Source organism: Aquarana catesbeiana, linkage group LG09 (assembly GCF_042186555.1).
Source record: "Aquarana catesbeiana isolate 2022-GZ linkage group LG09, ASM4218655v1, whole genome shotgun sequence".
In the NCBI taxonomy this organism is placed as follows: domain Eukaryota; kingdom Metazoa; phylum Chordata; class Amphibia; order Anura; family Ranidae; genus Aquarana; species Aquarana catesbeiana.
The window spans coordinates 168,365,194-168,389,822 of record NC_133332.1 but is presented as its reverse complement, the minus strand read 5'-3'; the positions used below and the strand labels follow the sequence as shown (position 1 = coordinate 168,389,822).

The window sequence follows — 24,629 nt, the reverse complement described above, 5'->3', positions numbered from 1 at the left end:
TCTTTGACTCCCATAGGTTCCGTGGGCGCATACAGTACCTGGTGCATTGGAAAGGGTACGGTCCGGATAAAAGCTCTTAGGTCTCATCCTCGGATGTACATGCCCCCTGTCCTCCTCCGTGATTTCCATAGACGTTTTCCCCTCAAGCCTGATGGTCCTCCGAGGGGGAGGGGTTGTTGAGGAGGGGGTACTGTCAGGGCTGGGCTCAGCCCTTCCTTCTGTGAGCTGGCCGCTCAGCTGTCGGCTAATTGCCAGCTCCCATCTCTCTCCACAGTTACTCAGCTGTTGATGATCCTGCCCATCAGTCCTGCCTACTTAAGCCGTCCAGTCCAGAGGAGCTCTGCCTCCACCTTGGTCACATCACAAGAAACTATCTTCTGCGTTCCTGTTTAAAGACTGGCTTTGCTGACATCCCTTCTGGCTCCAGATCCTGGTTGCTGTTGCACTTCATTGATCCCTGACTTCTGGCTTGGCTGAACTTTGGCTATGTTTTGACTATGTTTGTACTTTTTACTTTTATTATTAAACTAGTGTGATTTAACTGTACTTCTGTCTTGGTCTGATTTCATGGTTTCTGACAGTGAGCTCACACAGTAGTAAACAATAACATCTTAGTAAGTCAATTGCTGACATCATCACCCAGACTGTAGCAAGTGTTGCAATCTCTCCTCTTCACTGAACCGAAAGATCATGTGACTGGACCGGTGCACCCTCAGCATAGGTAAGTTTAGACATCTTTCCTTTATAGTTAGAATAGGCTTAAAATGGCGTGGGAGCAGCTTTAGGTAGGATTTGATTGTAATTCTACTTTAAAGTATACAAAGACTGATGACTTATCTCTCTGCAAATGCAAGCTGCCTGGCTGCAATGCCGACCAATCATTCAATACTTTCAGAGGCACTAACCAGAAACCAGTATAGGGATCAGAAATTCTGTCTATTTTTATACTTATTATACAGGTGCATCCAAAAAAAATTTGAATATCATTAAAAAGTTAATTTATTTCAGTAATGATAATGGCTTACGGCTAGTGAAAACCCAAAATTCAGCATCTCAGAAAATTGGAATATTACATAAGACCAATAAAAAAAAAGGATTTTTAATACAGAAATTTTGACTTACTGAAAAATATGTCCATATACAGTATAGTATGCACTCAATACTTGGTTTGGCCTCCTTTTGCTTGAATGACTGCATCAATGCGGTGTGGCATGGAGGCGATCAGCCTGTAGCACTACTGCAGTGTTATGGAGGCCCAGGTTGCTTTGAGAGTGGCCTTCAGCTCGTCTGCATTGTTGGGTCTGGAGTCTCTCATCTTCCTCTTGACAATTCCCCACAGATTCTGTATGGGGTTTTGGTCAGGTGAGTTTGCTGGCCAATCAAGCACATTGACACCACGATCATTAAACCAGGTATTGGTACTTTTGGCAGTGTGGGCAGGTGCCAAGTCCTACTGGAAAATGAAATCAGCATCTTGATGATTGGGTAACCTACTGAACCAGACTGAGATACCATTTAATGGTTCAGGAAAGCTTTACAGCAGTGTTAATTTTGGCAGCAAATTTCGATTTAGTTTTAGTCTTAGTCTTTTGACTAAAATGCCATTTTAGTTTTAGTCCCATTTTAGTCTTCTGCAATTGTTTTAGTTTTAGTCGTATTTAGTCAACTAAAACCTCCAGTACATTTTAGTTGACTAAAATCATTTTAATCGACTAAAATCGAATGGGTTTAGTTAAATTGTAATGCATTATTTAAGCCTTTCTCTACAATTTGCAAACTCATGATATACTCCTAGAGTGAAAAATCCAATATGTTATTATTTATGGTATTTAGGTTTGAACATGCACTACAGACACAGACCACAGACTTAATATATAATATCTTTATGTGATCTTCAGGCCTAGATTGGTTTTTTAAGCATGGGTGCAAGAACATCTCTGGCAGCAAAGGGTTATTCTGCACAGATCAGACAGTCTTCTGCTCTCCCGTAGTGGACAAGCTGCGAAGCCTATTGACAAGGAGCAGGTCTCCTTCAGGGGCCTCTATATATTGTTGGAAGAACAACAACATGTAATGTAAAGGTGCTTTATAATGTGAACTACATATATGCATTATACCTATCTATACCAGTAGGTGGCAGTGCAGTATTATAGTGTTTATTCTCTGTGGTAATGTAATCACAGGATGTACCTTCTGTATCTAAGTTTGTACTTGTATTGTCCTGTTTCCTCTAAAGACATGTTCTGATATTTCTCCATGACAGTAAAGTATTCTGTTGTATTCAAGAAGCTTCCAGGCATGATTTCAATACCCTGATAATATATATCAGTATGAAGTGTGTCCACAGACAGTGGAGAGCCCACAGTCCTTATAGGATCAGTGTGATCAAAGCACTCCATCTTCTGGGACACACAGCCTTCACCTCACTGGACTAGTAGAGATCCAATCAGCCCTGCAGGCGTGTATCTACAGAGGCAGTGTGTGAGAGGGTTAACTACACAGCCAAGCCCCCACCATCCTAATAGAACATCCCCCTTCAGGCTGCAGATAACAACCATTGATGGTCTAGCCATCTGCTCGGACAGCCTCCTATCTACAAATGCCGGGCTCCATCCAGAGGAAGCAGGCGGAGTTCCAAGCGTAAATGTCCCTGCCTCACATTTTGTTTTGTTTTCATTCGGTAACGAAAACGGAATTGATTTTCGTCAGAGTTTTCGTCAGTGGATGAAAATGTGGTGTAATTTTCGGTTAGTTTTTATCAGTGACATAATTTACACTGCTTTACAGGTGTTTTGAGTTAATTAGCTGATTGGAGTGAGACACCATAAGTCTACATTCTACAAGTATTGAACTTTTTCACAATATTCAAATTTTCTGAGATACTGAATTTGGGGTTTTCACTAGCTGTAAGCCATAATTCACCAAAATGAAAAGAAAGCTTGACTCTGTGTTTAATGAATTTATATAATATATGCATTTCACTTTTTGAATTAAATTACTGAAATAAATTAACTTTTTTGATGATATTCCATTTTTTTTGGAGATGTACTCGTATGTCTGTGACACAGGAGCCACTGATGTCAAAGAATAGTTGGTAGCAAAATTAGCATTTTACATAAGGAGGCCATGCAATATCTCACCAGTGTCTGCATTTCTTTCAGCACAAGTGTGCTTTAACCCATTCCTTACCACAGTTATCTAAAAAGTTTAATAACCGATTGGGGAGAGATTAATCACAAAGGTTTACTATGTTGGTTTCAAAACTTTACTGTTTCAGTCTTTGGTTCAATCTACAGCTATGGAGAGCAAAAGAAAGACAAATCAAGCACTACCCAAGAAGAGCAGCCAAGCCAAACAGTATCAAATCTGCATTATCCTTCTTGCTTTTTTGTTAGTATGCAAAAAAGAGCTATTCTTCCAGTGAAACTGCATGTACCTTTGGTCTGTGCGAATGGGGGCAAATTCAGAAATGTTTTCTCCAGGTTCAATGTTATTCATTCATACAGAATAATATAAATCAGAAAAATACTGTATTATGGCCACAAGATTGAGTTTATAGGAAATAAATACTTATTGACATATTGTGGTGTTTGCCCAATTTGCTCTATTCTGTATGAATAAATATCAATCGACCTGGAGAGAAAATGGCTCCTTTACAGAGAATAAATATATATATGCAGTTTCACAGAATGAATAGCTCTGCCATTTTTTTTTTTAAATAATACACCCCTAGATGCTGGATCAAATTGGGAAGGATTAGAACCCCCATTGGGTTTTTACTATTACCTGCACCACAACTGAGCAAAATTGCATTCACTTCCTATGCTTGTGCAACCAGTTTAACCAACCAGGAAGTGAGGAAAAATCTTCAAGAGCAACACTGACAGAAAAGAAAAGTAGAGTAGAGGAAGGCTAGAATCCCTGTCATACTTTTATTTCTGTCTTTTGTCAAGTTATTAATGTTTTTGGATAGATAGATAGATAGATAGATAGATAGATAGATAGATAGATAGATAGATAGATAGATAGATAGATAGATAGATAGATAGATAGATAGATAGATAGATAGATAGATAGATAGAAAAAGACAGATAACAGTTAATGTAAAATAAACATTCTTACTGGTGATCCAGCTGGGCCAGAATAACCATAAGACCCCGGTAAACCTTCATCTCCAATGGTGCCATTACAACCATCCAGTCCAGGCAAACCCCGGTGACCCGGTTGTCCACTATGACCCTTAAATATAATGCACAAAAGAGAATTAGCTGATATATATGTTATTCAATGGGCATAAGCAGCATTTGCAGTGATTTGCTACACTGGGAGCCTCTAAACTGTGTACATGTTTAGGTGGATTACAACATGTTTTATTTTATGCTCTTTCTACACAAACTGACAAAATGTTCTGACATAAGATCTAGTATGCCTGAATTATGTGTTTTTATTTTATTGGGTTCGGGTTTATCGGTTCTTTAAAGAGACAGTGGTGATTACTTGGTCAGTTACATACAAGGGAATTTATTCCAAAGTCTTCTGATATTAGCAGCAGGACACGGGTCAGTAATATTTCCAAGTTGATTTCACTATGGACTAGAGCAGTGGTTTCCAAAATACAACCCAAGGGCCAGATGTGGCCCTTTGGTTACCTTTATCTGGCCCTGGGGGGCACTATTCCTCCCACTGACACCAATGATGGGGCACTATTCCTCCCACTGACACCAATGATGGGGCACTATTCCTACCACTGACACCAACAATGGGGCAATCTTCCTCCCTCTGACACCAATGATGTGTCATTATCCCTTCTACTGAGACAAGTCACTATTACTCCCACACACACCAATGATGGGGCACTATTCCTCCCACTGATATCAATGATGAGGCACTATTTGTCCCACTGACACCAACAAAGGAGCACTCTTCCTCCCACTGACACCAATAATGGGGCACCACTCCTTCTAGTAATACGAGTCTCTATTCCTCCCACTGACACCAATAATGGGGCACTGTTCCTCCCACTGATACCAATGATGGGGTACTATTCCTCTCATTGAAACCAATGATGGGGCACTATTTCCTCCCACTGACACCAGTGATGGGGTACTATTCTTCCCACTGACACCAATGATGGGGCACTATTCCTCCCATTGATGCCAATGATGAGATACCAGTCCTCCCACTGACACCAATGATGGGGCATTGGTTACATCCACTGACACCAGGACATGTTCTAATTTTATTGGGCAAAGTCCGGCACCCTAAAGTCTGAAGGGCAGCATTCTGGCCCTTTGTTTGGAAAGATTGAAGACCCCTGGACTAGAGCAATCTTTTTCCAGCTCCGCATTAGTTTGTTAATAACTTGGAAACTATTCCTCAAAGATGACGTATAGCACATATCCAATTTTTTTTAATAGGACTATTTTGGGGGGGGGGGGTTGGTGTAAAAAATGAAAAGTATATCTTGCAGCTAAAATGAAATTTTTCCAGTATCATTTTAGCAATGTATTTCTAGATTTAGCCTTAGTTAGAATTTGACTAAAATTACACTTTACTAAAGATGAATAAAATAAAACTATGTATATACCCTACATGGCCAATGCCCCTGAAAGCTGGAAATCACCAAAGTAAAGACTGCACACTTCCGCGATCTCCACTTATTTCCAGGTCCTGTGCTAAGAAGCCAGTCTGGTGCATTGTGAACACAGGAGGTCAGCCACTCAGCATGGGCACCATTTAGAGAATGCTTTGCTTTTTTGAATGAATGCAAGGTGTTCTCTGTTTGGACTAAGTGGAGAGGCATCATGTTCTCCGCCTTGTGCAATCAGAAATGCTCTGCATTCATTCAGAAAATGCAAAGCATTCCCTGAATGGTGCCCGTGTCAAGAGAATGACCATATGTGTTCACAATGCATCAGGCTGGCCTCTCAACACAGAACCTTGAAGCTACTGGGGATCACTAAAGTAGAATTGTCTACTTCTGTGATTTACAGGTTTCAGGGGCATTGGCCAGGTATGGTGTACACATAGTTACATTGGTCCAAGCTGGACCAATGTAACCTTGTAAAAATATACCATGCCTGGAATTATTCTTTAAGTACAATAAGTATGATTTATGTATGTATTTTAACAAATTAAAGGGCATCTAATGACATAGAGCAAAATAAATAATTAGTTTACTTACAGGAACTCCATTGGTACCTTGGAACCCTGGAACTCCCATAGGACCCTGTAGAAAAAGCATACATGAAATGAGAATATAATTAGAAAATACTGTATACCAGTGGGCAAGAGAAACATACAGCATACCTGTATAGAATTGACCACTACAGAATATTTTGTTTAGGAAAATTCAGATATACAGTATAACTGGAATACATTTAAATGGGGTACATAGGATGAGAAAAACAAAGTTGTACTCATGAGGTACTAACTAGAAAGGGTGGAAGTCAGTGACTGGTGCTCATTATTCATTATGAATGTCTTAGGGAGTATTCAGGGAGAAGGAGGGAGATTCTGTGTGGTCAGAACTATGGGGAAAAAAAGTGCCCTGGAAAAGCTCAACTATGAAAAAATATGGTACTCTGCATGGACCTAGGGACAACTTGGACTCAGAGAGCTTTGGCATAAATGTTAACATAAAAAAATAAACAAACTTTCAATAACTGTAAGTTAAAAATGTTTAGGATTCTTAGAAAAATATATTAGAATAATTAAGTTGGTTTGGGAAAAAAAAGTGATTACTACTAAAACACGGACGTTTATGTACTTAGTAGGATAATTACGTTTCTTTTTTTTTTTTTTTTTCCTAACCTGGTCGCCCTTTGGCCCAGATGGTCCTGGTAATCCTTGGGTTCCTCTTTCACCCTTTGGTCCAGCAACTCCGGTTGGCCCTTGGAATCCTGGGGGCCCCATTGGACCTTGAGCTCCAAGCTGACCTGGACGACCCTGTTAAACAAAAAGAAATAATGTCAATTGCATAAGCTTTGTGAGTTTTTTGTACATGCATTCATTATTTTATCTTTTATTATTTTTTTCATAAATTATTATTTTATACGAATTAGCACCTAATCAACATCTGAAATGGCACCTTGTTTGACTCCCTTCAACAGTCACCTTATAGAACCTTACTAATATGTGTTCTGGTACTTTAACATGTTAAAACTCAAGTGATAATCTTTATCTTTGCGAAATAAATTTACATACAGAATACCACAATAATCTATACCATAATGTGAATCAAATAAATGAAATGGATCCTTGCAATAAAACCTTAAATGAATTGCTAAAAAATATTATTAGGTAGTGAAATTACTGACGAAGTTTGTGAATTGAAACCACAATTATTAAGGCCTAATTAAAGTCTCACTCCTATTTTTCTTTTAATACCCCTGCTCTGTTTGGAAATGCATTAAAATATCTTATTCTCTGGAACTGTGTCTCTAAACTAGAAATGGGCTTCCAGTATGCCCACTGCAATGTTTTATGATGGCACAGATGAGTAATGACAACACCCACCACCACTGCTGGACTGCATACTCATATTTAGATACACTGCGTAACTGCTGTAAGAGAAGAGTAGAGGTAATCCAATAAAATTGGAGGTTGTTGTTACACTATTTATCTAAGGAAGTATAAATTTCTATGATTTCAACTGGGCTTTAGTTTAAACACTTCGATAAGAACCCTAAAAAAGGGATACAAGTACCCCCTGGTACAATGGGCTAACAGGAAAAGAATCATATATCATAAAATATCAGTCCGCTAATGGCGCACTGATCAGTGCAGACTGTGCCTTTGAGACCTAACAACATCTCAGACATTTGTGTTCATACATATACTCTAAGGTTTCTTTGTGGTTGCACCCAGGAGGGCTGCTTCGTGGGGACCTTTGTGAGGGCTGTTCCAAGCCCAGACGAAGCCCATCACCCTTCTGATGGACAGATAGCGGCAAACTAATTTCTATAAAACTCTGTTTTTAAAATACTCTTATGAAAATTTTTAACAAACCAATGTTGAATGTACTTATACCTTCTCCTATAATGCCTCTGAGGAAGGGATATTTTTCCTGAAACATGTCAGGCCAAAGGAGAAAATCCACGTTTACTGGAATTTGTAATAATTCATTATGAGCATATTGTCTGTTTTATCATATAAATGTATTGTACAAACTATTGCCATGTTTGTCATTACACATGAGTTTTAAAACAAAATAATGTTTCTAAATAAATTATATTTTATGATATATGATTCTTTTCCTGTTCGCCCATAAAGTCCCATTGTACCAGGGGGTACTTGTATCCCTTTTTTAGGGTTCTTATCGAATTAATATTGGGGACGTTGGCAACTCTTTAGTGAGAATATTATAATTCTCTCTGTGGTTCACCACTATAATTAGTTTAAACACTAAAATGGCAACTGTTACAGAGACAAACCATATGACTTAATAGCTATGTGGTATATCATCATCATCAACAAAAAAGCACAGCAAAGAATAAAGCTCTGTAGTTCAGAAAGAGTGGTTTGCAATATATGCAAATTGGTTATTGTTTGTGGTTACATGACACAAGTTCATCTAGTTCAAGCAATAGATAAAATAATAAATAAACACAATAAAAAAATAGAGAAATAAATTGAAAACCGCTATTTACAGAATCTTATACCCACCGTTGATCCAGAGGAAGGTAAAAAAAATCATAAAGCATGCTTCAACTTGCTCAGGCAGGAGATCCCTCAAAGGCCATCAGATATCCCTTGGATCTAAGTTTTTGCTTACTCCCTCACAAAAATGAAAGCAGATTAATTTGACAACTTTGGTCTTTTGTGAATTTATGTTAACTGTTGCTTATAGTACTGTTTTCTAGCAAAAACTCTTCTATGTAGTCTTTTATCAAACTGAAAAGTTTCTTCCTGACCATAGAAGTAAAAACTAACTGGTCTGTAGTTACTTGGTAAAGTTTTTGATCAATTCTTTTTTATATAGACATCGCATTGGCCTTGCATCAATCTAGTAATACTGAGCCAGCCTTTAAAGCATCTCAAAAATCAGAAACCATGGCTTTGAAATAAGAATGCTCAACTGGCCCCCTGTCGCCGGGCCAGTAGGAGAGAGGAGCGGGGCCTCAAGAATGCACAGTAGGGTTCCTGGCGTGAAGCCGTAAGGCTACACTGCCGGGATCCCTTAACTGCAATGGCGGTGGCAGCACCCGACAGCTGATGGAAACAGGTAAGTGTCCTATTATTAAAAGCCAGCAGCTGCAGAACGTGTATCTGCTGGCTTTTCATTTTTTTTGGGGGGGGGCGGACCTCCACTTCAATTACCTTTTTTGTCTAAATGTTTCTGAACCATATCAAATTTTAAGCAATTAGGGCTGCAACAAAACTTTTTATTTTATCCTATAAAAAACTGTAGAAATAAAAAGTTCCAATTTGCAGGCTATGCTACAGCTATATACTGTATACAGTGCCTTGAAAAAGTATTCATACCCCTTAACATTTTCCTCATGTTATAACCAAAAACGTAAATGTATTTTATTGGAATTTTATGTGATAGACCAACACAATTGTGACATAATTGTGAAGTGGAAGGAAAATTGGTTTTCCAAATTTTTTACAAATAAATATGTGAAAAGTGTGGCATGCAGCTCCCCTGAGTCAATACTTTGTAGAAACACCTTTCACTGCAATTACAGCTACAAGTCTTTTTGGGGATGTCTCTACCAGCTTTGCACATCTAGAGAGTGGCATTTTTGCCCATTCTTCTTTGTAAAATAGCTCAAGCTTTGTCAGACTGGATAGATAGCATCTGTGAACAGTAATTTTCAAGTCTTGCCACAGATTCTCAATTGGATTTAGTTCTGGACTTTGACTGGGCCATTCTAGCCCTGGCTGTATGTTTAGGGTCATTGTCCTGCTGGAAGGTGAACCTCCGCCCCAGTCTCAAGTCTTTTGCAGACGTTACCAGGTTTTCTTCTAAGATTGCCCTGTATTTGGCTCCATCCATCTTCCCATCAACTCTGACCAGCTTCCCTGTCCTTGCTGAAGAAAAGCATCCCCACAACATGATGCTGTCACCACCATGTTTCACGCTGGGGATGGTGTGTTCAGGGTGATGGGCAGTGTTAGTTTTCCGCCACACATAGCGTTTTGCTTTTAGCCAAAAAGTTCAATTTTGGTCTCATCTGACCAGAGGACCTTCTTCCACATGTTTGCTGTGTCCCCCACATGGCTTCTCGCAAACTGCAAACGGGACTTCTCATGTCTCTCTATTAACTAAGGCTTTCTTCTTGCCACTCTTCCATAAAGGCCAGATTTGGAGAGTGCATAACTAATAGTTGTCCTGTGGACAGATTCTCCCACCTGAGCTGCGGATCTCTGCAGCTCCTCCAGAGTTACCATGGGCCTCTTGGCTGCTTCTCTGATTAATGCTCTCCTTGCCCGGACTGTCAGTTTAGGTGGATGGCCATGTCTTGGTAGGTTTGCAGTTGTGCCATACTCTTTCCATTTTCGGATGATGGATTGAACAGTGCTCCATGAGATGTTCAAAGCTATATTTGTTTTATAACCTAACCCTGCCTTAAAATTCTCCACAACTTTATCCCTGACCTGTCTGGTGTGTTCCTTGGCCTTCATGATGGTGGTTGTTCACTAAGGTTCTCTAACAAACCTCTGAGGGCTTCACAGAACAGCTGTATTTATACTGAGATTAAATTACACACAGGTGGACTCTATTTACTAATTAGGTGACTTCTGAAGGCAATTGGTTCCACTAGATTTTAGTTAGGGATATCAGAGTAAAGGGGACTGAATACAAATGCACGCCACACTTTTCAGATATTTATTTGCAAAAAATTTGGAAAACCATTTATCATTTTCCTTCCACTTCACAATTATGCGCCACTTTGTGTTGGTCTATCACATAAAATCCCAATAAAATATATTTACGTTTTTGGCTGTAACATGGCAAAATGTGGTACTGTTTCAAGGCACTATATATGTTGCAAAACATTGCATAGAAGAGAAGAGTATATTTTAATTTGATTGGTGCTTGCTAAGTTTACAATCCCAACAACATTTTGATGTAACACTAAATACTGTATCTGTAATCATAGGTGCCAAGATATGTTATTTATTTTGATTCCTTATTTAGTATATTTTATCATAAAATAAGCAAAGTGAACAAGGTGAGAAGATAGTGGAGGAGAGAAGACATGTACAAAAGTTTTTTTTACCCAATGCATTCTATGCATTAAAGTGGATGAAAAAACGATCTATGAAATTTGAGCTGGGCACATATATCTACAGTGTTTTCTTACCTCTCTTCAAAGCACTTAGTCCCGTGGCTTTCTCCTGCTCTGTTCTTTTGTTATCAGCAAGATAACTTCTGACAAGTTCTCTGACACACATGATAAAACCAGGCTAAATTTTGTATCAGGGTGGGTGCTATAAATAGATTAGCAGAAATCTGCTCTACTCACAGGTCAGCTCTGAAAGTCTCCGCCCACTTACCGGCCAGGGTGTGTGTGCCTTTCCTTCTAGTGTAAGCCAAGACTTCTCTCACAGTGCAGAATGAGGAAGTAAAAATTCTAACACCATCTGCACTTTCTAAACAGAACATAAAGCTGAAGACAGCAGATATACAATAAAACTTATGTAGGAGGATTTGTTTAATCTCTGTGTATCATCTGAGGCTGTTCACTTCGCTGGGTATACAGTATCTCACAAAAGTGAGTTCACCCCTCACATTTTTGTAAATATTTTATTATTTATCTTTTCATGTGACAACGCTGGAGAAATTACACTTTGCTACAATGTAAAGGAGTGAGTGTTGGGCTTGCTGTCCCCTCAAAATAACTCAACACAATTTATTTTGAGGGGACAGCAAATTTACACTGTTATACAAGCTGAACACTCACTACTTTACATTGTAGCAAAGTGTCATTTCTCCAGTGTTGTCACATGAAAAGATTTAATAAAATATTTACAAAAATGTGAGGGGTGTACTCACTTTTGTGAGATACTGTGAGGGTTTACATATGCTTTATGGTAAAAAAAACTTTCAGTATCAGCTCCCCCCAGCCCCCCTCCCACTCTTAAATACTTACCTGGCTCCTCTTTCGATCAAGCCACTGCCTCCTTATGATGTCAATCAAATCCTGTGAGGAGGGACCTCAGGGCAGGGCCACACCGCACTGTGTGTGTCCCGGCTCAGCATGTTTGCCTCATAGCAAGCGCTTGCTATGGGGGCAGACACAGAAGAGCGGGATCCCACAGCACTGGCGGGGGCCCCAGAAAAGGAGGTTTAGGGCCACTCTGTGCATTACCATTGCACAGAGCAGGTGAGTATAACATGTTTGTTATTTTAATTAAAAAAACTTTTTACTTTTAATAATACTTTAAAGTGGAACTTCACCCTAAATGGGAAGTTCTGATTTTAATAACCCTCCCCCCTCCTCTAACAATATTGAAGGTTTGTTTTTTGGGGAGGAGAGTTATACCTACAACCAGAATAAAACATACTTTTTAAGTGAAGCAAAATGCTACAGGATATATACAAATTCATGCACATTGCACTTGTTAGAACCTTGTATAATTGGTTCTACTGGTATGTAGGGCCAGTTGAGGGCCAAGCAGTAAAAATGCATGCCTTCAGATTGTAATCAGCATGTCAGCCTATTTATAAAAAATTAGTCCTTCTGCTGTTCAGTATCATCCTGTTCACTATGCTGAACATGGACCAGAAAAAAAATAAAGGAGAGAGTTGTCTGAGGAGATTGGAAGGAAGATGTATAGACCTACATGGGAAAGGTAAAGGCTATAAAACCTTAATGTCCCTGTGACTACAGTTTAAAATATTATTAAGATTTGAGGTCCATGGAAGTGTAGCCAACATCACTGGACACTGAAAACTGGGCCCCAGACTGAGCAGAAGGATAGTGTGAACAGAATCATTGAGCCAAGGAAAATTTTCAAGGAGTTACAAGCTGAATTCCAAGATCAAGGTACATCAGCGTCTGCATGTACAAACCATCACTTTTTTGAGTGACAGTGGGCTCAATGGTTGAAGATCTTGGAAGACTCCACAGCTGAAAGAAAACATAAAACAACCAGACTGAAATGTACTAAAATGCATATCTAAAAGGGTATAATGCTTGTGGACGTTTTGCTCTATGTTCACAGACAAAAAAAAAAAGGTTTTCAAATTAAAAACCTAATCTAACCTGTACCTAATGTGAAACGTGGTGGAGGTTTGGTTATATTGCGGGGCAGCTTTGTTGCATCTGGCATGGGGGCACAATGAAATCTCAAGACTATTAAGGAATTTTGGAGCAAAACATCTGCTTTAGTTGCTGATTATGGGTCTTCCAACAGAATAATGACCTAAAACCCACAGCCAAAAGCACCCAAGAGTGGCTAGGAACAAAATATTAGACTATACTGAATTGGTCTATGTGAGCCATGATCTGAATCCTAATAATCATTTAAGGAAAGAGCTGAAACATGTTGTCTTCAGAAGGCGCTCTTCAAACCTGTGATGGGTGGAGCAATTTGGTGAAGAAGAGTGGGCCAAACTACCTGTTGGCAGGCACAGAGGTCTCATTGAGAGCAACAGATATTGCTTGTTTTCAGTGACTGCCACTAGTTTGTGCATCAAAATATTAGGTAAGGGGTCCCATAATTTTTGTCCATACTGTTTTCATTTGTTTTATTGTTAAAAATGTTCTCCTGAATCATGTATTCTTATTTTTTGTGAAAGGGTAAAAACAAATTTCCATGACTGTATCTGCCCTTTGAATAATTCTCTCATTCTTAAGCACAAACGTGAAGTTAAAAAAAGGTGTTGAATGTTGTACATTGGCCTTGTCTAAAGAAGTTAGTGGTAATAATGAATATGAAGGCCAATGTGGAGCAGTTGAACATGGGTCATCTGGTTCTAAGAGATCATCTAGTTGTTAGTTCATGTGTAATGATAGAGAAATAACTGGTGAACTGTCCCTTTTTACATTTCCATCCCCGGCCTTCTGTTGATATGATGTCTGATTTTGCCAGTGTGAAACTAGGGCTACCTGTTTGACTGGGGCAGGGATATAGGGCTGAAGATCTAATGTATTGGGTATTGTATATCTTTTTTTTACATATAGATCAATAAAAAGTACTTTATATTTTTGCATGCAGAGTTCTGTGGTTACTTATATATACATATTAGATCTGTTACAGTGCCTGGTGAGATTAGGGCCTGCGTAGTCGGGCTTTTTTTCTCTTTTAGCAGGTTTTGCATTCTCATACAAGTCTATGGGAATGCAAACATACTTGAAGCATGTCAGATGCACTGTAAATGAATTCTGAATTATTTCAGAAGTTCCTTATGTCTCTTTTATATAGGAAACATTATGTATCACTATAATGTAATAATATAATATTATAGTCCCACTACTAAGATGTATTTTACTGTCACCTATCAGATTTAAAACTCCACCTGGAAGCTTGACTGTGATTGATGATGCATCTAATAGAGTGCAGATGACGCAGCACAGTACAAAGCTCAGAAAGCAATGTTCCTGCATGTAAATCATACACTTTACTAAAAAAATAAAGAACTTGGATTTGAGCAAATTGGCTGATAAAGCACAGATTTTTTTTTTTAACCTTTAGAAGTTAATTTAGTGAGTTCACCTGGAATTCTTACACATCATAGTGTGCGGTTACTAATATATTTCATTTTTGTTATTGTTGGACATGTAGCAATAAAACAAACACAAATTTGCCAATTTTTCATCCGCTAGAGTGGTAATCAAAACTAGCCAAATCGGAGCATTCTGTGGAATGTCAACATAACAATTTTCCAGCAGATGGCGCTCAAGGATTTATCCATCAGAGATCATATGAAAAACTCCCATTGCGTGTTACAGTATTTCCAGCACTTGTAAAGACCTGCCAAAGCAAACTTTATTTATCAATTTCCTAGAAAATATTCTGTAACTGGAAAGCTAAATGTCAGTAGCACACGGAAACATTTCTATGGACTGAACACCTGGTTGTATGCAATATACAGTATATTCCCAAAGCAATAAAATAAAGCTGACCTCTATGAGATGTTCACCATAAAAAGGGAAAAGCAGACACGGCCAGTGTGAGTGAGTGTGTAGCACATTAGGGAACAATGCCACATATTTGGGTCAATAGTACAAATTACGAAAGTGAAACTAAAAGAAGAACTTTTTTGTCATTTTGAATAGAATAAAAGAAGGTTAAAATACCTGTTAGTTTTTTGCCTTCTGTATGCCACTGGGGAGATTTCAATTCACTTGCTGTCCCATAGCCAAAACAGGAAGAGTGAAGGAATCCTTAGTTGTCACCAGGGTCACCAGAACTAGTGTCCCCATTGGAATATTTTCCCTCTATTCCTGTTCTGGTGAGAATTTAAAATGTTGGATTTTCTTTTCTTTCACTTTCAGTGATAACATAAAGATGACAGACAGAGAGAGTGAATCTGGACAGCAACGAATGGTGTTCTAATCCCTCTCCACTTTATCCAAAACTAAAAAAAATTGCCTTTAGTTATACTTAAACACTTCTCTCTCTCTCTATAAAAAGTTAAAGGGGTTGTAAACCCTCGCTTAAAAAAAACAAAAAAAAACAAACATATCATATTTACCTCCACTGTGCAGTTCGTTTTGCACAGAGTAGCCCCGATCCTCGACTTCTGGGGTCCTCCAATGGCTCTCGTGGCTCCTCCCCGCATCGGAGACGTGCTCTCCCTGGGGGTTACCGTGCGGGCGCGCTCCTGAGTCCAGCATTTGTGTCCATAGACACAGAATGCGGGACTTGGCCCCGCCCCCCGGGTCATTGGATTTGATTGACAGCAGCGGGAGCCAATGGCTGATCTGCTATCATTCTATCCAATCAAGAGCCGAGACCCCGGCCGAAGAGGGTTTGCACGCCTTCAGCGTGGGAACGAACGGGCTTAGGTGAGTAAAATGGGGGGGGGGGCTGGTCAGTGACAGAAGTTTTTTCACCTTAATGCATAAGATGCATTAAGGTGAAAAAACACGAGGGATTACAACCCCTTTAACTGTGTATAATAGGAAAATCTGAGTAAGCTATTTTTATCTTGTAGTTCAGGAAGTTGGTTCTAGGTTCTTTACAGGTCAAAGAGGGTCATGTGTATAAAAAGTGATTAAATATATTTGTGTTGGCAGATAATGTTTGTTTCCTATAGTAACCAGTTACATTATTCTTTTAATGTCTTAACATTTCTTAAAAGAAGAGAGTTGGAATCTGATTGGTTGTTACATGTAACATGAACACTTAAAACAAAAAAACAAAAACACAAAACGGCATTTCAAACAAGTTTTTCTGATGAACATTGGCAGCAAGCTAATTTTTTCATCTACAAATGCTCGATTAGTACTAGAATCCAGGAAATGTCCTAAAAATTGCCGCAAAAATTCCCAAACATTGGAAATCAACTTATACAGCAACAATTGTTGAATGGCTACATGTAATAGAAGAAATCTATTACATAGAGGAAACGGTAGCTACCGCTAAGGAATCCACTGAAAAGTTCCATAAATTGTGGACCCCTTGGATCATGTTCCTTTATTCTGACCGATTTACACAATTAGCAACAGGTTGACACATTTGCATTACTTATGTTGTTAATTTTCAATGTCCCTGGTGCTAATTCACTGTCTGTCCCTGACCCTTCTTTTCTATACCTGACAGTAGAATCGTATTTCCCTGGAGAGGTGCTCTAGACATTTTTTGTTCTTCAGTTGTACCACCCCAAGATATATCTTTAATCTTCTCTTATGTTACGCAATAACATTTTTATTGATAAACAAAAAAACACAAAACACAAGGCCTACAGTTTTCATTTGTCTGGTTTGTCATTCCCAACCATCAGCATAATACAGCCACCAAGACAGAAAAAAATAATAAATGCACATATTCTTTCAGAAAAAATGTACATTTGTTATTTTTTTCCTACAGAAGACTGCAGAGCATTGCTCCCGCAAACAGTGGATCATGGGTGCAATGCCAGGCTCCTGCAGACACTTCTAGCAGCTTTCTTGACCATACCTCTTACAGGTTTTCTGTTACAAAGGGAAGGGGTTAGGGGGGTGAGCAGGGCAATAATTGGAACATGTTACATGTAAACAGCCTAAATACAGGTGTAAAATAACATGTTCCAAAGGTGAACTTAGCCATTATATTTCTATGACATAGTGGCTGTTGATGGAGCTTAGCCATGAAGACCATTGAAATACTGATTCAAAATACCAAGTCTGCTATCTTATGTGAGTAGTTTTTAAAATCAGTCGCTTATTGCTAGAGTCAGAAGAGAGGAGACAAGAATTGGAAATGTGCAAATACTCCTGGAACACTAGATCACCTCAGCACTTAATAAATCCTTGCAGGCAAAAGTACAGACAGATCAAATATTTTAAATGCTTACTTACAGCTTTTTCCTTCAGCCCTCTCCTCTACAAGGGATGTCTGCTTACTGTGTGTGCTGGACCAGCTCCTCTTCCCCTCCCCTCACCTTTCTGCATAAATGTTGTAGCTGCCTAAGAAGGAGCAAGGGGGAATACTAAATAGTGCCACCTAAATGAGAGCTCTGCATCTGATGGGGCTGCTGATATCATATCAAAGATGGTGACGCCTGGTAGCAGTCTCAGGGCTTTTCGATGTCTACACAAGAGAGGCTTTACAGGCATATAACAGGCATAAAATGTGTTAATATAAAAATGCACATATAATCATAATAAGAGCATGGGCTCTGTAGCCTCCCTGGCGGTTTTCCCGAGTGTGGCTCGGGGTTAAAATTCAGGACCATTAGCGGTAACCCCGAGCCACACTCGGGATCGCATTGCAGGATCCTGGGGCGGCGTTACTTACCTTGTCCCCGGGATCCTGCGATGTCCCCTGCAGTGTCCGAGGGCTCCGTCCTCCTCCGAAGCCTCTCCGTGCCAGGCTCCGTTCCCTGCGAGCGGCGCGACGCACGGGGGCGGGGCCTGGCGGCAAATTCAAAAAAATGTCAAAATCATAACACATACAGTACTGTAATCTTACAGATTACAGTACTGTATGAAATGATTTCACATCCCTTTTGTCCCCAGTGCTCTGGCCCATGCCCTGCATGCAGTTTTACATGATATACACTGTTCTTTCTGCCTGGAAACTGGAGATTGTCCATAGCAACCAAAAAGTGTCCCTTTACGTCAAAAGTGGCTTTAGACCAGCTAGAAAACAGCGATAGTAAATTAGAACACTTGCAGAATTGAGCGATAGTGAATTGTGGGGAAATTTATTTTATTACTATTTTTTAAAATTTTTTTTAATTATTTATTTTTATTTATTATATTATAATTTATGTTTTTGTGTTTCAAACTTTATCATACCCTGGATATCTACTAGACTCTGGTTTGGACAGATTTAAGTGTGTTATTGTTAAGATTTACAGACCTACAATATAAAACGCCAAATTTCCATGCAAAATAATTGTACCGCTTTCAGCACCTAAAATCCGAAATAATCATACCGCCAGGGAGGTTAAAGGACAGCACTGACAAAATGTGAGGAACTCCTTCAGTGCTGCACACTATCACTAGTTGACACTATGTTCCCCTCTAAACAGTAATCTCACAGATTAAAATTTATGGGGGTTCTTTGGAAAAATTAAGTCCTACATTTGATCATGAACAGTGGCAGACATAGTCAGTAAACAGCCCCTACAAAAGAACAATTATTGGTCTTCTCACATTCAATTAATGTCCAAATACAAACACTTATTCACTTGCCATAAAGAGATGGTTGCAGGTAAAGTGCAGTCTTTGTGATGCCTTGCTTCTTGTGGCCAATAATATTTACCTAGAATCAGACATCAAACATCCCCCCATTTCCTCTTAAACAGTATCGAGAAGAAATGGGAGAAGTATCCTGTGTGTCTCAGTGCTGGTCAGACTGGGAATGAAAGAGGGGCTTGCTTCTAAATGGCAAGGTGTAGGCATCATGAAGGTAGGTCTCTTGTTTCTCATGGACCCTAGAAGGCCTCCAAATAGTATTGTACAGCTTCACAGTTTGCACAAATTGTGTGTTCACTGCAGAGGAAATTATAAACAGGAACTTCTACTTCTCCAGATTGGATGTTTGAAGAACACTTCATTTCACCTCACTGCACTTGAGTGAATCCCCCATAGATTTCAGAAACAGTCAACCACAACTAATTTAAGGAAGATGAAGCTATGAACCCGTTACTATAAACATAAGATCTTAAAATCACTAAGATCTTCCACCATGTGTTTTGCCTTGGAAATAATGTAGAATGGAATCTCAATGCACTACTACTGTAGTGGGCAATGTACCCCAGGGCATCCCAATGCACATGCTGCATTAAAAAAGGGATGCAGCTAGTTTTTTTTCTGAAAAGTTTTTATTTGTTTTAGAATAAAGGGGAGCACATACAAAGAACTGTGGCAAATAAAGCTACTCATTTGTAACTTAAGTGTACACATTTCTCATTGACTAATGTCTGTAGCAGTGTTTCATGTTATGCTGGCTGTACAATAGCCTTGGTAGCGTTCACTACAACTATTTTTTTCTCAGTTTAGGCTGATGTGTATACTTCTACATATTTTTGGTAAAACAAATCGCAATAAGCGTATATTGATTTGTTTGCGCAAAAGTTATAGCGTCTACAAAACAAGGGATAGATTTATAGCATTTTTATTTATTTTTATTTTTTTTAACTAGTAATGGTGGCGATCTGTGATTTTTATCATGACTGCGACATTATGGAGGACACATCGGACAATTTTGACACATTTTTGGGACCATTGGCATTAATACAGCGATCAATGCTATAAAAATGCATTGATTACTGTAAAAATGTCACTGGCAGTGAAGGGGTTAACACTAGGAGCGATCGAAGGGTTAACTGTGTTCCCTGGGAGGTGATTCTAACTGAAGGGGGAGGGGACTGACTAGAGGAAGTGACTGATCATTGTTCCTAGCTAATAGGAACAAGCGATCTGTCACTCCTGTCAAAACAGAACAGGGAAGTGTGTGGTTACACACACTCATCCCTGTTCTGTGTCTCCTGGTCACGATTGCTCGTGGCCGGTGGACATCTTGACCGTCGGCCACGAGCATCGGCACCCCCGCTGTGCAATGGGCATGCGTGCCTGCTATCCCGCCCCTCGAGCCGATGTATAGCTACGACAGCTCACGCAGGGGAGCCAACCTGCCGCAGTATAACTGCGGCGGTTGGTCGGGAAGCGGTTAATGCAGTACATCCTCTTGAAAGATAACACTTTGTGTTAACATACAAGGTGTGTCTAAAAAGTTTAGTAAATGGTCCGATATCTCAAAGGCAACAAAGGCACTGATTGTGCGTCGTACGTTAATAATATTTTTGTTCACCTTTTTTCCCTTTCCCCCTTTTTTTTTGTTCTTGGCCATATGTATTTTGTTGCAAAGTATCAAAAATATATATATTTAATTATACCTGACATATATATTTAAGTATAACAAATAAATTATACTTTTAAACTTATTAGGAAACGCCAAATATTCAAGTATCACTATAAGAGATTATGGATGATCTTAAGTGAATATGTGATAATTTTTAAAGTTCTCATAGCATGTTTTACTGTCTAATGATAATGATAACATATATAGAAATATAACATATTTTAAATCTGTAATTCATTGATATTAAATACTATATTTTTGTTTATTTTTATTTACTATAATTTATCACAATACAACATATATGTTTGTGTAAATTTTAGGTATCCTTTGCCATCCAGCCCCCTCCCTCTCTGTATACATTTTGTACTGTGACCTCCGTGCTCCTGGTTTGTTCAATGGGATTGGTTGTCCTGGGGGAGGAGCATGGGTAATTAGGTATACAGGCATGTTAGAGGAAATGAGGGCGTGACCTGAAGGAGGCCACGCCTCCGAAACATGTAGTCATGGCAACAGTTTGTTTGTGTGTTAAAGGGAGAGACAGCACTTACTTTGACTTTCCTTTCCGGTTAATGAGTGACATCATGCAGCGCCGGCTAGACCGAGCGTGTGTCTAGTAATATACACAGCCTGGCGAGAGAGGAAGGAAGAATTTGTCTACACCCCTCACCACCACCACCACTCGCTCCTGGAATTCCACCCAGTGACACAGACCAGGAAAGGAGGCATCTATTCAGATGTAAATGCGATTTATGTCCTACGTCTGTGAGTGCAACACCTCTACTTTTATATGTTAATTTTTAACCATTAAAACGGTAATACACTAGGGTAGCTGTGCACTCTCTTTTTCTTTGTGTGTTTCAGACTGAGTCCGCCACCCAGTGGATCTTTGAGAGAGCTGCAACACCTAGAACCAGAGAACATTGACTGATTTTATTGAAGGAGTGTTTGTGGGGTCAGCGCTGAGTTTGGTGTTTTTGTGTTTGGATTACTTCACGAAGCACCACCTAGCGTGAAGTACACATGACCATCAGGGTAAACCTGCTGCGGGTAGTCAAACATAGTCAATGTGAGAAGTAGGGTCACAGTGCAATGGAGTAATGAGTTAACATCAAGTTCTGCTACAAATTGGGGAAAACAGTGACAGAGACGCATCAAATGTTGGTGCAAGTGTACAGGATGGAATTTGTAAGCAGAAATGTATTTACGACTGGTTCAAACGCTTTCGCACTGGGAAGGAAACAACTGAGGATGAGACACGTTCAGGTCGGCCGTCGACAAGCAGAACCCCAGACATGATCGTGCGACAAATGTTGGCACAAGATTGGCAACTGACTCTACGATTGATGGTGGAGGAATTTGGCATTAGCAAGGACACAGTGCACATCGTTCGTGAAGTTTTGGGTAAGCGGAAGATCTCTTCCTGGTTTGTGCCACACAAGCTGACAGACGAACAGAAAGCAAAACGAACGGAAAAATCTGGAGATTGCATTACCATATGTGACCAGGATCCATCCTTTCTGCGAACCATCGTCACAGGTGGTGAAACCTGCCAGTTCAATCCGGAATCCAAGTAGCAATCGAAGGAATGGCACTCACTGTCTTGCCTGCGTGCGAACCAAAAAAGTCGCCTGCAAAAGTCAAAGGTCAAGACAATGTTGATCCCCTTCTTCAACAACGATGGCATGATCCATAAGGAGGTCATTCCTGCGGGTCAAACCGTGAACACTGCATTCTATGAGAAAGTTTTGAAACGGCTGCTGCGACGCATCCACCTTGTTCGGCAAGAATTGCACAGGACACGATAACGAGCACTGTGCGATCCGTGTGCGGCAATTCCTGGCTCAGTGTGGCATACCTGTTCTCAATCATCCACCGTATTCCTCTGATCTGGCGCTTGCAGACTTCTTTCTGTTTCCCCACCTGAAGAGCTTCATGAAAGGTGCACATTTTGCATACCTGGCGGCAATCCAAGAATGTGTGATAGCGGTTCTGCGATCGATTCCTAAAGAGGCCTTTGCTGACAGTTTCCAAAAGCTTTATGAACGTTGCTAAAAGTGTATTGTGAAGGATTATTTTGAAGGCCAATAAAGGTAATTTGTTTGAATCTTCTGTTTTGTTTGTTTTCTGATACCATTCACCAAACTTTTTCGACACAGCACGCATGTGAGTTAATGGAAAATGAAGTGTGAATGGGCCCTTAAACTGAACTGGATGTGATGGCTAGATGGGGTCGGGCCTATAAAGCAGCAGAATGAAGTCACATTCAGGATTTCATTTCATACTACAGACCAAAAGAGGTCCAACATATTTCAAACACCTCCTGTTATTTTAAATAGCACATCGAAAACAAAAAAGACAAATTGTTTTTAATTTTACATATTCAGTAATGAATTCTGTTTTTTGCCTGCAGTTCTAATGTGATTTTTTGTTGGCTTTACAGTAAGTACAGCCTTCCTGTATCTCAAAGCATTATTTACACGTTAGTTACTTTGCTGACACCAGTGTCTCTTCCAGGTCTGGTCACTTTAAATTCATCCTTATCCAGTGCCCTTTCATCATGAATCTGGCTTCCACCATCAAACTCTATAAATACAGAAATCACAGACCGTATAAGGCTGCAGTGTTCTGTGAGAGGGCAGAGGTTGGCAACTGCTTATTAATATTCTCTGGGAAGAAGTGGAACAGAGAAACTTAGTAATAGAAAGAACTATTAAGATGTTTATGAATATGTCATGAATATAATTCACATAAATCCTGAGGATTACAAATGGAAAAAAAATATACAAATCTCTTTTGTGAGTTACATTGCAGCCACTCAAGCAGCTGTACAAAGCCCACAAATGCACCAATTCTAGTGGTGCAAGTAACAGTTAACAGGAATGGCTGGACAACAGGAAGTTGCAAAGATTGTACTGCTAATAATATGTTGGTATAATAATATATTGATATTATTAATATGTTGGTAAACCTCTACAAGCAATCTGCAATTATTCCCTTTTCTGTTAAGAAAAGAGAAGAAGCCTTTAATTGCCACATCTCTACATCACCAAGACTACAATGGGTTTTGATGTTGTTTCAAATGCTGGCAGATCTGTTACTGCTTACAGTTCTGGTGAGACTCTGCTCATGCATATTCATCTACACTACAGCTAGCCACACGTGGTGATTTCATAAAACTTTTTCAAACATCTTTTGCAAAATTGCAAAGCAATCACAGACTGGTGGTTTCAACAAACTGTAAGGAGATAGGATAGAAATTACCCCTATCAAATGTGGCATAAAAATGACTTCTGAAAAATCACCATCTTATTTCTTTTTTTGATTAAACTTCAATTCACTGGTTCAATAAACTGCATTAAAGCTCTTAATTTATTACTCAGTTTCAACTTCACTGTTAACTGAATTTTGGTGATCGATCTAACTTGTGGGTAATACGTTTCTACTGATATTGAAAGTGCTTGAAATTGACTAGAAATTGCCATGTTTATAACCAGCTTTAGAGTTTTGTTTAACAGTGGAGTGCTAAGAACAATCATGTACACTAAAATATGGCATTTTAGTAGTTTAGGTTGGTCCAATTAAGGTATACAGGCAGCCTGAACCAAGCGCTCTGATCTGCTTTACAACTACCACTTATCTCTATAATAAACATACAGTATATTCTGTTGTTTTATATCAGTGCCAAGCTACTGAGCGACGCCGGCCACACTTGTGCATGTGATGCAATGTATCAGTGAAGCTCACGGACTGACATCAGTTTAGGACTGATCTATTATTAGAAGCCATGTGTAGGCTGTGTGTTGGATGTTTAATTAAACCACGGCTGATTATGCTATAAGTAGCCCCAATCCTCTAAAAATATCAACCCTTCAGGGGGGCAGGAGGCGGAGCCTAGCAGAGCAGACATGCATTGTTAGAGCTCCACACCGCTGAGGAGAGAAGAGAAGGACAAAGCGGAGCCTGCAGGCTCAAAAGGTATCCATTTGAACCTTTTTGCCCCAGGGAACAAACTGTGAAAGTTTGGGCAGGAAATATGGTACTGGGAGGAAACCGTGGCAGAAATAAAAATCACCTCACAAAAAGCTCACAGGCACTCACTGCAGCTGAAGCAGCTCCAGTCACCTCACAAGATACAGCATCAGGGCGCTCTCACA

General features: G+C 39.5%; 1 protein-coding gene across 3 annotated transcripts in view; it reads right to left on the bottom strand.

Annotated features, from left to right (window-relative positions):
• COL4A6 (collagen type IV alpha 6 chain) overlaps window positions 1-24,629 on the bottom strand; it is a 351,915-nt gene that overhangs the window by 112,043 nt on the left and 215,243 nt on the right. For all 3 annotated transcript variants that reach the window (XM_073599382.1, XM_073599384.1, XM_073599383.1), the window contains exons 5-7: window positions 6,814-6,948; window positions 6,185-6,229; window positions 4,123-4,239 (exon numbers count right to left, since the gene is read on the bottom strand). In XM_073599382.1, coding sequence (XP_073455483.1) covers window positions 4,123-4,239; window positions 6,185-6,229; window positions 6,814-6,948 — 297 coding nt within the window. The remainder of the gene's footprint in view (window positions 1-4,122; window positions 4,240-6,184; window positions 6,230-6,813; window positions 6,949-24,629) is intronic.